This window comes from Microtus oregoni, unplaced genomic scaffold, assembly GCF_018167655.1.
Source record: "Microtus oregoni isolate MIOR12 unplaced genomic scaffold, Mior012 000018F_ref0000195, whole genome shotgun sequence".
In the NCBI taxonomy this organism is placed as follows: domain Eukaryota; kingdom Metazoa; phylum Chordata; class Mammalia; order Rodentia; family Cricetidae; genus Microtus; species Microtus oregoni.
Window position 1 is genome coordinate 35,963,619 of NW_024543077.1, and position 16,557 is coordinate 35,980,175.

Here is a 16,557-nt window from a genome sequence, read left to right on the forward strand (position 1 = left end):
GCCTCTGAGTGACCCTGTGACTGGAAAAGGGGTCAAGGCAACTAGAAGAGAGGAGACAGGAGGAGAGGAGAGGGCATTTTCTACTGTCCACATGACCAGACAAGCAAACCCAACACAGCAGTGAGGTTTTGGTCCAGCACTTACTTGTCGTAGGAATCCATCGCTATGACCCACTTGCACAGACCCTCAGCAGCTGTTGAAGCGTTCCGAATCTTCTCTGGAACAAAGTCTGGGTTGGGAATGTAACTTTTCCTTATGATATTCATATACGCCGGAGGGATATTGTCCTTGTCGTATTCATGAAGCGACTGCAGGAACCTTATGTCACCAAGAAGTCGCTTAGCGGGGCCCCAGAAATCCTCAATTTTCTTCCCCGAACCTGTCGGGTCGGGGATTTTATCGGCTTTGATGCCCTTCAATATGCAGATCGCCTCCATGACTAGCTTGACGCCTGCAGGGGGGCTCTTCATGGATTTCACCACGGTGATATCCTGGAAAAGCAGCATTTCAATTATCCGGAGAAATAAATGTGCACTCGCGTCTTCATTAGAGCAAGAAATTCAGACTTTCAAACTAAGCCTTAAGGTACACAGAAACCTGTTTTCTGTGTTGGGTAGAAATGGCGGCAATGGTAGAACCATGGCAAGGATTTTGACACACGTTCATTGGGGGGAAATTATAGTGGAGAGTGGTAGAAAGCTCTGGAAAGAGCTGCCATGATGGGGATCAGGGACGAGACTGGGAAGGGTTGAGAGAGGGGTGGACACGATCAAATACAGTGATGCAATTCTTAAAGAACAAAAATAAATAAATCTTTAAAAATAGCAATAATAAATTTCTAAAACAAAGCAGTGGCGGTGTAGTGGTGGTGACGCTGGCAGCTTGGTTCCCCTTCAAAAGTGCCTTCGTCATGAAAATGCATTTCTCATTCAGAGAACTAGGACATCCCCTTGCCAATTTAAAAGGCTTCCTTAAACTGGATGGTAATTTGAGGGGAACTCAACCGTGCTCCCCGGGGGCAAATCCTCGCCATCTGCACGGCTCCCACCTGTGCGGTCAGGGTGTCGAGGGCAGCCAGCGCCGACTCCAGGATGGGCAGGGCCCCGGCCAGGTCGGCATCACACTCGTCCTTGATGGCTTTGGCGGCCATGGCTTGGTCGTTGGCGACTATTTCGTCGGCTTTCACGATCTTCTCGGTCTTAGCGACCTCCATGGACTCCCTCTCGATGATGACCATCATGTCGTCCACCTCCCGGCTGGCCACCTTCAGCTGAGGGTGCAGAGCCTCCAGCTCGCACTGCATGGTGGCCACCTGCGAGGCAGCCGAGTCCAGTTTATCCAAGCCCACTTCGTATCGCTTCTTCATTTTCATCACCTCACTGGAAGCAGAGGGACGAGAGGAGGTGAGACTCGGGGACCTGCTTACCGTGTCGGGGGACATCCGGAGTGCGCTCGAGTTTGGTCTACACGTCTTTCACAGGCGTCAGCTGATTGTGAAGAAACCATGGACCCGTCAAGGCTGGGTTGTGCACAATTACGACGAAACACCGTATCTTAATTCTCTCGGTGTTTTCAGTGCCTCCAGGCATATGACAAAAGCTACAGAGCATAAATGAGGTCACTGGTAACAAGGCAAAGGGGCCTCCTGCCACAAACTGGACACTCCCCCTGTAACACTGGCCAGTCACCTTGTCACCTTGGTGAATTACTTTCAACAATTCTATAGGCTGTTTTTTGTTTGTTTGTTTTTTTTAATAATCACTTACTTCAAAAAGACTTCAATGCCCCCATACATCATTTTGAATATTGTCAGAGATGAAAATGTACTTAAAATAGATTATATCTTCCCAGTAGTCGGAAAGTTAAAGCTATCCAGTCAGGGCTGTATTAGCCTAGGGTATACAGCGAGACCTGTGTTTAAAATGTATTTGAATTTAAAAATGTATTAAAATGAAATTAAAAATGTATCTTGAAATAGTAATTTTTTTTTATTAAGACAAAAGGGACAATTGAGACTGATATTAAAACTCAACATTTTTGTGCAAAGTGGTTTTTAAAGGATATAATAAATGAATAATTTAAGTCCTTTAGAATTTACTATTTTAATATTCTTTAAAATACTTACCTGTGTCCATATATGTTCTCCACTGAGAAAAATCTCCTTATCTGCAACAATTCATCTTAAAATATGACATATTTCAAAAATTCTCAAGAAAATAGCTAGAGTAGGAAAACAGCCTGAGGGAGATAAAGTAACCCAAAAAGGGAGAAATAAAAACAACCAAGGGAAAGGCTGTCACTGAGAAGGAGGATAAACTCAGAAATTCACGTTTTTATCATGTGTTGAATTCCTTCTGCGAAAGCAAAACAGTTGACAAGAGTGTCGGGCAGAGGAGCCAGATTCCCTACGGTCCTGTGCTGTGTGTGAAGTAGCCTCCACCAGCGCCTGGGAGCAAGCCCTAGGAAGGTTTGCGCCTGTCAGCGTGGGGCAGTAACAATACTCATCCCAGAAGACTCTGCCAACTTTAAGTGCCAACTTTTTGGCAGGCGCCATGATGTCTTGTTTCTGGGTTCTAACTGGATATCGAGAGACCTGGAGTTTAATCTGCTCAAGAAGCACAAACGCAAGGTAAGAATTCCAGTAAAAGTTAAAAGGGAACGTACAAATTTTCATTTGCAAGAACATTTGACAGGGAAGCTCTCACCCCTCATCAAAGTGAGCCTTCGCCCTACAGCACGTGGAGACGGTTTCAGAAAACCACAGCTGGACCTGACACAAAGATCAGCGGACAGGAGGGAGCCTGACTGCACCGGACAGATCCATCGGTGGCACAGCAGGGACCTGACACAAAGATCAGCGGACAGGAGGGAGCCTGACTGCACCGGACAGATCCATCGGTGGCACAGCAGGGACCTGACACAAAGATCAGCGGACAGGAGGGAGCCTGACTGCACCGGACAGATCCATCGGTGGCACAGCTCCTGCTGTGGCCCAGGGAACGTCAGAGAAAAGGCGACACAGAGAGCCTGGATGCCCGGAAGCCTTCTGCGTGACTCCATAAACCAAGACCCGAACAACAACAGAACCCATACCCCTGCTAACGCGGAAGGGGAAAATCTCACAGGCTCCCGCCCAACACAGAGAAGTACAGGCAACTGGGGGCTACTGAGAGAGGGAGAATCAGCCTCTCCCAGACATGAGCTCCCTCGCTGCCTGTCTAATACGAAGTGGTCAGACCTGAAATCACACACAAATAGCAAAAATGGACTCACCAGGTTGTATGGATATATTAGATTGTGTGTGTGTGTGTGTGTGTGTGTAAAAATAATTTAAAAAGGCTATCAACTTGAGGAGGCATGGGAGGCATTAGGAGAAGGAAAGAACGGGAAGGGAGAAATGATACAGTTATATTTTAATTAATTGGCAGGAAGTTATGAAGGGGAAAATGTGAAAGATAAAAAAAGTGGAAGAGCAACACAATTATCTGAAATGCTCTCCGCCATGGCTTTTTAACCTTCCCGTAAGTTTATATATTGCTAGGTTAGCCTTGTTTCCAGTTAGGAAAACCTTAGCATTGCGAGTCCACAAATGAGAGCCTTGTTTATGGCTGATCTCCAAAATTTAATCTCTGAGAACTTATGGTCCTCCAGCATAGGTAAATGGAAAAGAACAAGCAAGATCCCATTCTGAGGTAAAGAATCGTGAGAGCCATGTGGCAGCTTTGGGTGGGAACTGTAGGTGTACGATTCGACAGGAGGGACATGGTTTGACCGTATGGTGTGGACCACAGGGACCTGGACGGCCCGGGATGATGTAGCAACAGACACTCTAAGTGGGGGATGAGGAATGTCCTAAAGCTATCTGCGTACCATCTTGGTCAATATGAGAAACAACACTTCAAAACGCTTGTGCTCTTCAACGAGCCACCGGGAGACATTGAGTTTAATTATGGAAAGACATACTAATATTTCATGTTAAGGAATCTGCTTTAAGCACTTTTTAATATGTAAAAGAATTTGCTCTATTAGGTTAATAGTCCTGAAATCTACTATAAATATAATATAATTGAGCTGTAGACTATGATCTCTGTTTTAGGTTTAAAAAATCTCCAGAATTTTATAATGTATAGTTTATGGCTCGTAATATGGATGTTAGATTCACCAGATTCATTTAAGTAACTAAACTTGATTTGTTAAATCCAGGATAAAAATACATCAAGGGTGAAAATGCAAAGTCAGCCATTACCAGGCCCCCTGCTGCAGGGGATGCTACTTTGCCTCTCAATGAAGTCTTGCTTGTGTTCCCACCACAAAAATAATAAATACGACACAAAATTCACTTCAGAGAGCATTTGAGACTAAAGACTCCCTTCAGGGGTATCACCACAGTTTTCTCAACTTCCGCGGTGAAGGTTAAGTTTTACATTTTCAAATGTGCAAGCCCAGTACTCATTTCAGAAGCAAACAAAGTCTAGGACCAGCTTTTCCGAGAACTCCTGTCGACACTCACTGTAGGGAGGATAGGTCACTAAAATTTTAGAAACTTTTTTAACTTTCAACCTTGTTGTTAATAAATTTTAGATTTTAGAATGTGCATTTCAAGTATTTTTATAAGCAAAGGAAATTTATGCTGTCTCTGAAAACTTACATATGTCTGAAAACTTAGTTTTGAGACTGGCTATGGCATATGCCTCTTGCATGCAATATTGACATTTTCAAATAGAAGGTTAGTAGAGAGGAAAAGCTGTCTATATAAATAAAGTCTGTCTCCGGGATTGTGGTTGCATAGACTCCAACAAGAAGACTTATAAATCATCTTATCCCTAATAAAAGGGAAAAAAATCACTCGCTAATGGTTCTTACTCAACTATTGGATAATGTGTTCTTATTGCATATAATTTTGTATTAGGCTTAGAATTCTCTTATTTAAACAAAAGGGGGTGCTGTAGGAATTCCCACCACCAGGAGCCTCTCAGTTACCCACCCTCTTGGGCATGGCGTCTTATACTATATATGCCAAAGTAAAGCGCGCATTTAGCTTCTTTTCCGGCTGTGAGATTCGGTTGCTGTTCTCTGTTCCAGCAGAGGATTCTGATTTGTGTGTCTACCCCTAAATACATAACCCTCCATTATTCTCAGTTCTGAGCTAGTGTGGGATTTCTTTGAAGCGTCTTTCTTCCCTCAACACTATCATCAAGGAATCCTCGGGATTTACCCCTGCCCTATAGGGCACACCTGCATTCCTCCACATGTGGGGGGCATTCACATGGCCTGAGGGTGCACCTGTGCACTGCAGCTTTGCAGCCAGTGGTCAGGCCGGGCTGCCATTCCTTAAGAGCCATCCACCTTGGGTAGCTGGCCTCTGAGACTGGCCCGTCTCCATCTTCCAGCACTGAGCCTTATCAACGGCTGCCAGCACGCCCAGTTTCTGTTTCTCCCCTTGGGTTCTGGAGATTGAAACTCAGATCTTCATCCGGCCACCTCCCTAGCCCCGCCTTCACTCCCGCGGTAAACGAAATGATAGATTTACGGTGTACTAGGCAACGTAATTAAACCTAAGAATGAGACCTGCTTCCTACCCTCAGACTCTAAGGACTGAATCTCAACGTTTCGACAACAGTATATCTATAAGGAAAGTGTGTGAGGCCATCATTGCTATGTCGGTTTCATACAGACATGTTTAAACGTTCATAGCGTACTTAAAACCAGAATTTTTCGTCCTTACTTTCTTTTCTTTTCTAGCAAGAGTTTGAAGGTGGAGATGAGTTCCAGATAGGAGGTGGGAGTCACGTAGTTGTATCTCTGCAGCTCATTGTGGAACGACGTGGAGAGGTCGATGGTGGACGTATGGAAGCTCTTGCACATCTCGATACAGCCCTCTCGGATCTCCTCCGACATCTCGATTTCTTCCAGGAACCGTGACGCCACTGCTTCCAATGCGTCTTCTGGCCAGGACTGAATTTAAAATGAACATGTCAGCAGTTGAGCAAGGTCACTAGTACTATCCTGTCGTGGCTGCAGCCCTTTGTGTGTCATGGACTAGAGACAAAGAGGACTCGTTTAAGGCTTGGAGTGGGAAAGACTCCATAGAGAGCTTTCTTCCTGCCCCTGCCTGCTTAGGCAGAGAGGTGGTAGCCAGTGCAGGTAGTGACCCTGTCCAAGTGTGCTCGGGCATTAGATAAATTGTTATGGAGTGTCAACGGGATAAAGATAGAGAAGGATCTGAACTCAATGCGTACTTTTCTCTGCATGACATGTGTTCTTTCATTTAATCCTCTCACGGTTATTATACTTTCACCTAAACAACAGAATCACACAAATGACCACCTCCATGATGTCCCTCAGATTGCTCAACGACAGTGCCAAGTCAACAAGCCTGTACCGCCACGGTTCCTCCCTCCCCCGCCGAGCTGGATTCTTCCTCAACTCGGTAGACATCACCATCAGTCACCAACATGGACTTCCTCCATCCGCTCCTCCTCCTCGACCCCCTAAAATAACTTTTAAACTGTTTTCCTTCTTTCCACACCACCACTGCCCGAACTCAAGTTTCTGCTATCGCCAGCCGGTGTGTGCCAGCGTGACCGTCCCTGTCTTCACTCCCGGGAAAGACAAAAAAATAACTTTTCAAACTGCAAAGGCGCACCCCTGGCACACTTCCCGGTCCAACCCTGGAAGTCTGCCCAGTGCACACGTGATAAGATCCAAACCAACTTGCAGATCTTTGTCTGAACCCTTTCTGACCTCAACCGGGCCCCTTCCCTGGGCTCCTTCACTCTAACTGCTCTGCCTTCCCCCAGCCCCATTTTCCAGTTCATATATAGCTCTGCCAGGGTCTTGGTTGGGGACAGTTTTTCTTTTCTCTTAAAGGTTTTCTATAGAAAGACTTTGCTCCTTATATGCACAGTTGTTATGGTGTTATCTGGTAAAAGCAGGAAAGGAGCCAGCAAAGGACACGTGCCTGGAGTAAAAGGCACGGCAATGAAGGTCTGGGTAACTTTCCGACACAACGAACGGTTGGGTTAGATCTACATACAGAACCTCAGCCACACGTGTGCCATGCCTTCAGTCTGCTCTGTGACGGAAAGGTAAACCAGGGGGATCTGAGTTTTTGTCCACTCTGCTGCTTTTCCTCCGTCCTCCGTCCCTGCCACAGCCTCTGTCCCCGTGTCTTCAGCTTCCCGCTTTCTGAGACAGAATGTTCCTACAAAACTCCCCAGTGGTGTTTCCCTTCTGAGTTTTGTTGGCTTCTGGAAACGGCGCAGAGGGTGGGGTGGGCCAGAAGGTGGGTCTGTAGCTCAGTTCTGCAAGTCTTTTCCCACCATGCCCTCTTGGCTCCCTTAACCCTACCCGCGCTTCTATGGCCCGTCCCTTCCCAAGCTCTTCTCAGCTGGGATGTTTCCTGTCTGTCAGGACCCTGATACAAGGACAGGTTAATTCTAACACTTTCTGTAATGCATTTAGATTCATGAATGAAATCTTGTACTGATGTATGTTGCTAAAACTGCATAAGACACACTATGATAAAATTAAAGACTCGCTATCCTATACTTTGGGGTGGAGTCGAAAAATATTTCACGGTGATGGAGATTCAACATTTCTAGGTTTCTATCCAAATTTCACGTGGTCATACATACCTGGAACCAGTCGATGGTACAACAGTTAACCAGGGCGGGGAACTTCCTAAGACGAATCCGAAAGGCATCTCCGATGGGGCTCATGGCCAGGACCACGTGCAGCTGGTTGCGGCAGCGGTCGATGAACATGTTGAAAAGTGCGATGGGGCTCCCGTCCGTCTGCTTGGTTTTATCCCGCTGGCGATCCAGCTGGCGCATCTTTTCGCAGATCTCTTGCTTCTCGTCCAGAGCAAAGAGGTTTGGAACCTCCCCGGCATTTAGCAGGTTGTTGATGTCTTCCAGGAACGACTCCCTTTTAATCTGCATGTCCGTGAACAGGAAGACGCCCTGCATGTCGCCTTCCGCGCACTTCCGTAAGATCACTTTCAGATCTTCGCGCCACTCGTTGGTCCCGTAGCCCTTGGAGATCTCCACCTGGAAGACTGAAAAGTCGGCCATGTGGGCCGCCAGCCGGGTCACTGACTGCCTTCCGCTGCCGCCAACGCCCACTAGGAGGGCGTGGCTCCTCGGCTGCTTCAAGATCCGAGAGATCCTACTGATGTGTTCGATGGCAAACCGGAACAAGACCAGGTTCATGGGTTTTTTGCTCATGTTGTTGTATTCTTCGAGATGGCTTTCTACGATCATCCGAAGTAAGTCCACGTCTGCGATTTCCCTGTAGCAGGTATCCTCCCTCTTCGGGTCGTGAAAATCACAAAACATTAAACTCCTTAAGTCATCTTCTTCCACAATGCCATCATAATCGACATCCAAGCGGCTAAAGAGTTCATGAAAATCTTCCTGCATGTAGTTTTTCAGAACTTCTTGTATGTAGTTAATAAGCCAGCTTCTGTCAGCGTTATCCAGAAGGCGATCATAATACACTCTGAGGACCTGCATAATTTTAAAAGTGGCTTTAAGAATCATATTTTTTAAGTCTGCTTATTTATTCTGTGTAAATTATAAAACACCAAGTAGATCGTATAAAATACTGTCATGAAATAGCCACAAGTTTTATCCAAAGCATATGTAAAGACTATGTCCTAATAAAGTTTAAATATTAATTTTAATTGTGTCTACTTGATACAACAGTTACCCTCGGTGGCACTAAATGAAAAGTAATTTGTACCCAGCCATGGTGTCTGTGCAGCACATGAGTGAGCAGTACGGTGTGACAGCTCTGAGGGTGCAGCTGTGGCGTGCTTAGCTTGGTGACGACCAATAGCTGCCCTCGAGACCTAGTCAACTGGAGGAAAACCATGCCTGGTACTGGAAACCTAGCCAACTCCTCAGTGTGATGAGGCCGTGGTTGTTGCAGGAGAATCTACCACCACTGATTTCCTGAACCAGCACAATCTCTACCAGCAATTGATAAACATGTGTCCTTATTCTCAAGGTGACATAGTCTTCACTCCCTCATCAAGGAGACTTGTCTTTGCGACAGATGCGCACCACTACAGAAAACCACAACCAATAAAAATGCCCAATTGTGGAGCCCGGTCCCAGGTGAGTCCTTCTGCAAACATCCCCACCCCTGAGGCTCTGAGAACATCGTGGAAGAGGGTGGAGGGGTCTAAGAACCAGAGGACCAGAGGATCAGGGAGTTAGCTGCGAGGCTGTGTTTCCTGGTAACATCAGAAGCGACGTACACAAGGTCCCACCAACACAGCTGCCCAAATATCAGCTCCACAAGGGTGCCACTAACAGACACGTCAGACTGGACGAGGAACAGCCCACCAGGATGAAACCGTACACAAAGACCTACAGACAACTGAGGAGAAACGGAAGCCTGAGAGGTGGTTGGGGCACAAAAGAACAAACCAAACGGTTCGGTCCCAAACGATCATCCCGGAAAACATCCACCCAAGTAACATTATAAAGACTGAACATGCTATGTTTAGGAATATGTGTGTGTGTGTGTGTGTGTGTGTGTATGTTTACATATTATATATAATATGCATGCAATAACTCTATGCATGCAATAATAATTAGTGAAAAAAGAGGCCATGAATTTGAAGAGGACCCGGAAGGGGTATATGGGAGGGTTTTGGGGGGAAGAAAGGGAAAGGAGAAATGTTGTAACTATATCATAATCTCAAAATTAATAAGCAAATAAACTTTAGAAAGCAATTTGCAGAGGCTGATGGGACTGGGTGTCTGCAAAGGAACTGAGGCTGTGAGGTGAGTGAGTTCCTCGGCTGACTGCTCAGGCCCAGGTCACAGGCACAGGTCACAGGATATGATCACTAGGAGCCAGCGTTTGTCAGCTCCCTTCCCAACACATTGCTTTTTTCCTAAATAGGTTACTTTTTATTGGCAAATTATTTGCTGTGTTTTTAAGTACATTTTTTTTTAAAGAAAATTGTCTTGGATCAGGGGACGGTTGTTTCAGACACGTGGTAGACGTCTAAAACATTTCTGGTGGAATCGATCCCAGAAGCAATATATTAGAATAAATCTGATTATATGCGTGCGATTTGGAGCCACAATAAATAAGCAAGTTTTCTGTCTTCGACAATTATTCCTTCATGCCGATATTACTGTCCTGCAGTCATAGTTCATTTTGGACCGAATTCCACATCCCAACGCTTGAGACTGGGCCTTGCAGGAGACAGTTATTGCTAAGTGATATCAGAAGGGTCCTGATGGGACAGGACAGGAGATGTCTCTTCAGGAAGGGGTGCTCTGCTAGCGTGCTCTCTCGCGTGCCTGCCCCGCCCTTTTCTCTCTCTAACTCACTCAGAAGGCCTTCTTTGGAAAATTAGCGTCCCAAGTGCTGGGTTTTAGTCTGGTGAGCTCAGCTGCAATGCTTTCTGGTGTGTTGTGGGCCCTTCACACTCCTCAAAGTGTGGCTAACCAGCACTGTCTCTGTCCTCCGTAATGTCTTCTCACTTTTTAGGTGGTCTCCTTCACAGCGTGAGGAAATTTAATTTTGGGGAAAAACTCAACTCCTCCTTCTCTTTTTCTCCTGGGGGTGTTGTTTTCTTTGTTTTTGTAGAATACCAATATTTAACAGGGATACTAGGTAATATGCTCGCTAAAGTTCGGACACCATAGGGAAGCCGAGAGGAATGAGAGGAAGTCAGTTTCCTCCAAAACCGTGTTATGAAATTAGATCAGGTCCTTTCCAGCAGTACCTTGGAAGGAAAAGGGCACCCACCGTAGTCTTCAACATATATTAAGCCCTGAAGGAAACTGTCTTGAGTCAACAGAAATAAAGTACAAATTAGACTCTTGAATTCAATACTTCACAGTTTTTGAAATGCTGAGAACAATGTGTCAAATATTGTTCTCGGCACCTGAAGATAAACACAGAAAAAAGGGAAATCTTCCCGGTGGAGTCGGTGTGCTGGGAGAGATAGACATTAAGAAGCATAACAAACAAGCTTCCTGCCAGGCTGGGAGTTGGCAAGTGTTATATAATGGGGGCGGGAGGGGGCAGGCAGGACACAGGACAGGGAAGTCTGAACTGCCAGGGTGGAGGTGGGGTGGCATTAAATGGCTTGGTCAGTGGGGACATCACGGAGGCAGGATCTGAGGCAGGGAGGTGGGTAGGTCGAGTAACTCCACATCAGACAGGAAGCCCTATAAACACCGTGAGGGGAAGGGATACAGGGACCCAAACCACTGGGCCCCACTGGACTAAAATGCTGAACTTCCACAGAGAAGCGTGTATGTGGGAGAATATAAAATAATCATTAAAATTACAAGTTTTTTTGTTATTGTTGTTATGAGCTTTGTTAAATGTTCAAAGAACTATTAGTGATTGCTAACAGCCAATAATCTGATGGAATCCGGAAAAGGCTAACAGCTGGTTGAGTCACACATACACTGGCATCTGTAACCTACTCCGTGGCATGTCCAGTCTCATGCGATAAGGTCGATTACGCCATTTCCATTCTGCCTGCCTCCCCCTTTCCATCCTCCTTCTCCAGCAGTAACTGAGCAGTTGTTACAGGCCGGGCTCCGGGGAAAGGAACTGATAAGCAAAGGCTGATACAATGACAAAGACAGCAAGCAAACAAAAAAATTAAATGTGCCAGGTGATGCTAAGTGTGATGAAAAAAATAAATAAATCGAAGTGATGATGATTAGTAAACCTACGGGGCTAGGTGACTTGTGTAATAGGAATATATCTAAGCCTTGACCACAAGCCTTTATATAACGGGAAGAAAATAACGCAAAGAGAAGGATGATAAAGGGAAGAACTCCTGAGATGGGAAATTCTAGATGCCTCCGAGAGTAAGATTGGTTCGTGATGAACTGCTGCCTTGTTCTAAATCTTTACTTAATTGCAAAATTTCTGTGCTGAAATCTTCTAAGATGATGATGGTGGTACCGGTGGACAGGGCTCCATAATTAGGTTATGGGGCAGACAGATGCCCATAAGCAGATTAATGTCACACACAGAAACCGGAGAGCCCCCCACCACTTCCAGCCGTGTGCACACAGAGAGAAAGCTCTGTCCGCAAACAAGGAACAGGCTCTCCACAGACGGTACATTGTGGCCTCTCGAACTGTTTGAAATGAAACGCTTGTTGCTGATAAGCTGCTCGGTCTAAAGGTTCTTGGTTAAAGTGTCTCCTCCCCCACAAAGAAGGCATTAAACAGAACAGCCATAATAAGATAATGACGAAAGCTGCCGCATCAGATTTAGAGGGGACACTGGTACACAATTCACTTTAGAAGCTCTGGTTTATTAGGGGAAAGGAAGAGACGCAAAGCCATGCTCGGGCCTCCAGGTGGAAGAAGCAGGCATTAGACAAACAAGAACTGGGGAGGGTTAAGACGCTGAAAGGCTGAAATTAGCTCCTGCTTCGAGATAGCCTATACGTCAAAATGCAAGATTAGACATTAAATACTCGAACATTTCAGGTATTAAATATCTAAAATTCACCATGGCCGTGGCCTACGCAAGGTCAGATACCTAAATGAGCCTCGACAACACGCACAACTGAGTATCCTTTCTACTCAGTCACTGCTCTTGCTCTCTCGTAACCACACTGGATTGATAAGGAGTTTTACCTCGTGGACCCACAGGCGTTTAATGGCCTCTTTATTCTCGGCTGTTTCTGGTCTCGACAGACAAACACCTTGAATGACGCGGGAGAAATCGCGAAGGTTGAACAGGTAGTGAGACTTAGCCGGGGTAGGCAAGAGATTCTTCATGGCGTCCTTGTACAGGGCCATTGTACCGTTCACGATTTGTGTGGTCAGATCCAGAAAATCATCTGGAAACTTATAACTTCGGGGAAAAAAAAAATTGCCAGAAAAAAGTTAGCAAACACAACAGCATGCTATTAGGACTCAGGTGATTAGCGTAACATTTTCAATTGTGATCGAAGCAATCTGGCTTATAAAATTCCCACTTCTAACTATTCTAGAGTTCACTTCTTTTCAAGAAGCGTTCCACTCAGTATTTTGTGGTATGTCCAAGGGAACCCTGTGGATGCGGCAGGATCAGCTAACTTTGTGGATTTCAGCTGTGCGCAAAAGCGTAAGAACTAGGCCAACGCCACCACATGCTAAGCCAAATCCTCCCTAGCTGGTACACTCTTCGGTATTCTCAATTTTATACAAATAGGATCCATAAAGAAATATGTGTTTCCAAAAAAAAGAGAGAATAAAAACTACCCCCAAAAAATACCAAAATAAAAAGAATAAGAGAGGCAAAATATATGATTATGGTAGAATAAAGTCCAGAGGCGGATTATTCATCGGTTAAGATTGGCTGCATTCAACTCCTGGCTCAGCAAGAAGCCAGGCGTCTGCTCCATCACCCTTGGGTTGGACAAGAAATAACCATTTCCCAGGAATGGGCTTCAGGGAACCAGGATGGCTGAGAGCGGGGTAATGGATCCCTGATGACCACTCATCTCCTGGGTTAGAGCTAAATCCCTACAGCTGGGAAACATTTCCCCAGAGAGTAGGCTCAAGTCTCTATTCTGAAAGGTGGGTGCAGGAACCCCTGTGTGGAACGCAAGGCTCTCCAGGAGGATATCGAGGTTACAGCGTAAGCCGGACACTTCCTTCCAACCCTAATCGTTCTCGGTTACGAAAACTCAAGAGAGGCGCGGAGCAGAATTGAGTGACCACCTTGTGCTGTGTTCTCACACTAGGGCAAGGGGGAATGGAGGACAGTGACATCACCTGTCACCTTTCTCTGTCTGGGGAGGCTTTCACAGGAGTATGTAGTAAATATGGCTCGTGGGTACACTCCTAAGAATTTTATATTTTTTTTAAAAGAAGCCGAGCAACCCTGAATTACCTACCAGGTCCTTAGGTGCCAGGTCAGGATTCTGGAGAAGATGGTGAACATGGACTTGTCGCTAAACTCATTGATGGTGACAATATTGAAATGTCTCATGTAGCGAGGGGTTATTGGATTGCGGCCACCGCCTAAGGATTAGAAAGCAGAATTCCTTGTTTGTTATTTGTGTGTCGAGACAGGGTTCTTCTGTGTAGCCCTGGCTGTCTCCTGGAACTAGCTCTTGTAGACCAGGCTGGCCTCGGACTCACAGAGATCCGCCTGCCTCTGCCGCCCGAGTGCTGGGACTGAAGGCGTGTGCCACCACTGCCCAGAGCATTAAAGGATAATTCTTAATATTGCTAGAATAATGCCAAAGTATCTTCTTCACTCCATGGCAGTTTAACTTGGAAGGTGATAAATTCATGTCACACAGAAAGAATTAAAAGTAATTAACTATTTGGTGAGACACTAATATCAAAACTATTTCCACTCAAACTTGAGGTGACTTTTTTTTTTTTTTTTTTTTTTTTTGGTTTTTCGAGACAGGGTTTCTCTGTAGCTTTGGTGCCTGTCCTGGAACTAGCTCTTGTAGACCAGGCTGGCCTCGAACTCACAGAGATCCGCCTGCCTCTGCCTCCCGGGTGCTGGGATTAAAGGCAAGCGCCACCACCGCCCAGCTGAGGTGACTTTTTTTAACTGAAAGACTTGAATGAACTCAGTTTGGTTATTTTATCCTAATCCCTCCCCCACACCTTGATTGACTTCCTGTGAGGCCAATCTACGCGTGTGTGCCGCCACTTCGCTGGCTACTTACAATTTTAAGAGTCTGGAGAATGTCTTACTTCCATAAATAGTGATCACATTTCCAAACACAAGGCTTCCATAAGTGACGTAGCCTTTAACATTTATGTCACAGAATTGTATCGTATTTAAAGTATATAGGCCTGGGGTCAAAGTTTAGGGAACAACACAGGCTTAGCACACCCAAGGCTCTGGGTCCAGCCCTCAGGCCGACAAACAAAACGCACAGACAGTAACAGTTACTCGACAAAGGGATTTTTCTCTTATACTCGTCGGTAGAGAAAGGCTTTTAAAAGCACATCACAGTTTCAGCATATATTGTGCAATACTCTGAAGCAGTATATTCAGAGTTTTCTCAGTAGGGTGTCAGATTGAAGGAGGAAGGAAGGAGTGAAAGGTCCCCAGCTAGCAGAATCAAGCCATTGGAGGTGTATCAAGATTAGCTTGGATCGCCAACTTCTCTCTGAAAATGTAAAGGGAACTGAAGAGCTCGTCCCTCTGGGTTCTTGCTATTTTAAATTCTTCTTAGCAAACTTTGAATCCAGAGAAGGGGTGTGCACTGGTGTGGAAGAATGACTATCTCTGATGCTTCAAGAATGGCACAGGGGTGGAGGCCAGCTGGCCCTGGGGGACCGTGTAGGTTCTCAGAATGTAGGGGTAGGCCATGGCGAGTCAACTTCCAGAAACTACTAAAAGGTTTGGAAGCTTTGGTCGGCCAACGTTGCAACCAGGGCCACCCATTTTATGAAATTAACATTCCCTTAGCTTTCAGTGGAAACAGATTTGAAAATACATTCCCCAAGCACTGAACTCGGGATTGCTCGACTGGGTTTCTCCTTCTTTCCCCAGCCATCTCTTTAGATACAGCTCGGGTGGTCTTCTCTCTTAAGGGCCACAGACTCGGAGCACATACCTGGAGGGCCCATAGCGCACATGATCTGGATGTCCACGAGCTTAATCACTGAGCAATCCTTGAGGTCGTACCAATTCCAGTGGTCTAGCCACTGTCTGAGTAACTCGATGGGGGGCTGAGCCCCGTACACCTCCCGGGCAGGCATATTGACATCATCTACAAAGACAACCTAAGAGAGAAAAGAGGAGAAACATTAGAAAAGAGGAGCACTTAAACCCCTGATGGTGGCACATGCCTATAATTCTTGCACTTGGGAGGCAGAGGCAGGAGATCTCTGAGTTTGAGGCCAGTCTGGTCTATATAGTGAGTTCTAGGCCAACCAGGGCTACAAAGTGAGACACAGGCTCCAAAAGAATAATAAATAAATAAAAGACTAGGGAAAAAAAGTATGAGTACTTGACATAGAGCCCAAATATATAAATGATGCCGGGCAGATTATTAGTCTGTATTCTTAACAGATAAATAAGTATATATCTGAGAAGTGAAGGTTTCTTTTTCAAACAAGAATACAATACTTAGACTTTTATAGAAATAAGGAGACCTTCTCATTACTAATGTTTATATATTGGTGGTTGAAAGCTTATAAATCCATTTTATGCTATTTGTCTCTCAAGATACCCTTTTCCCTGTGAAACACTTTGACTTGTTAAATAGCACGGAGATGTGGCCGTAGGTGAGCGCAGCCTTGAAGTGCAGAAGGCTCAGCTGACAAGGGGGGCCTATGCAAAGAAGCATAAACAAGTCATTTGGTGGAGAGTGTTCTGAAAGAAAAGCAAGTATTAAATATGCTAGGAATGTCAGTACAGAAATTACAATCCAATTTTCCATATCAACATTTTGTTTTCAGCTCGTAAGACAACCACTTACAAATACCAAAATGTTCAGCGTCACACAAATGCTACCAGTTAAACGAAGTTCCTAAAACAAACAGGACCTGTTTTAGGAAACTGACCTTGAATTCTCTATGTATCCAAGAA

General features: G+C 45.4%; 1 protein-coding gene across 1 annotated transcript in view; it reads right to left on the minus strand.

Annotated features, from left to right (window-relative positions):
- Dnah7 (dynein axonemal heavy chain 7) overlaps nt 1-16,557 on the minus strand; it is a 195,366-nt gene that overhangs the window by 70,797 nt on the left and 108,012 nt on the right. Inside the window, exons 38-44 of the mRNA XM_041668272.1 lie at nt 15,581-15,749; nt 13,889-14,015; nt 12,642-12,861; nt 7,638-8,510; nt 5,726-5,955; nt 1,049-1,379; nt 145-491 (exon numbers count right to left, since the gene is read on the minus strand). Coding sequence (XP_041524206.1) covers nt 145-491; nt 1,049-1,379; nt 5,726-5,955; nt 7,638-8,510; nt 12,642-12,861; nt 13,889-14,015; nt 15,581-15,749 — 2,297 coding nt within the window. The remainder of the gene's footprint in view (nt 1-144; nt 492-1,048; nt 1,380-5,725; nt 5,956-7,637; nt 8,511-12,641; nt 12,862-13,888; nt 14,016-15,580; nt 15,750-16,557) is intronic.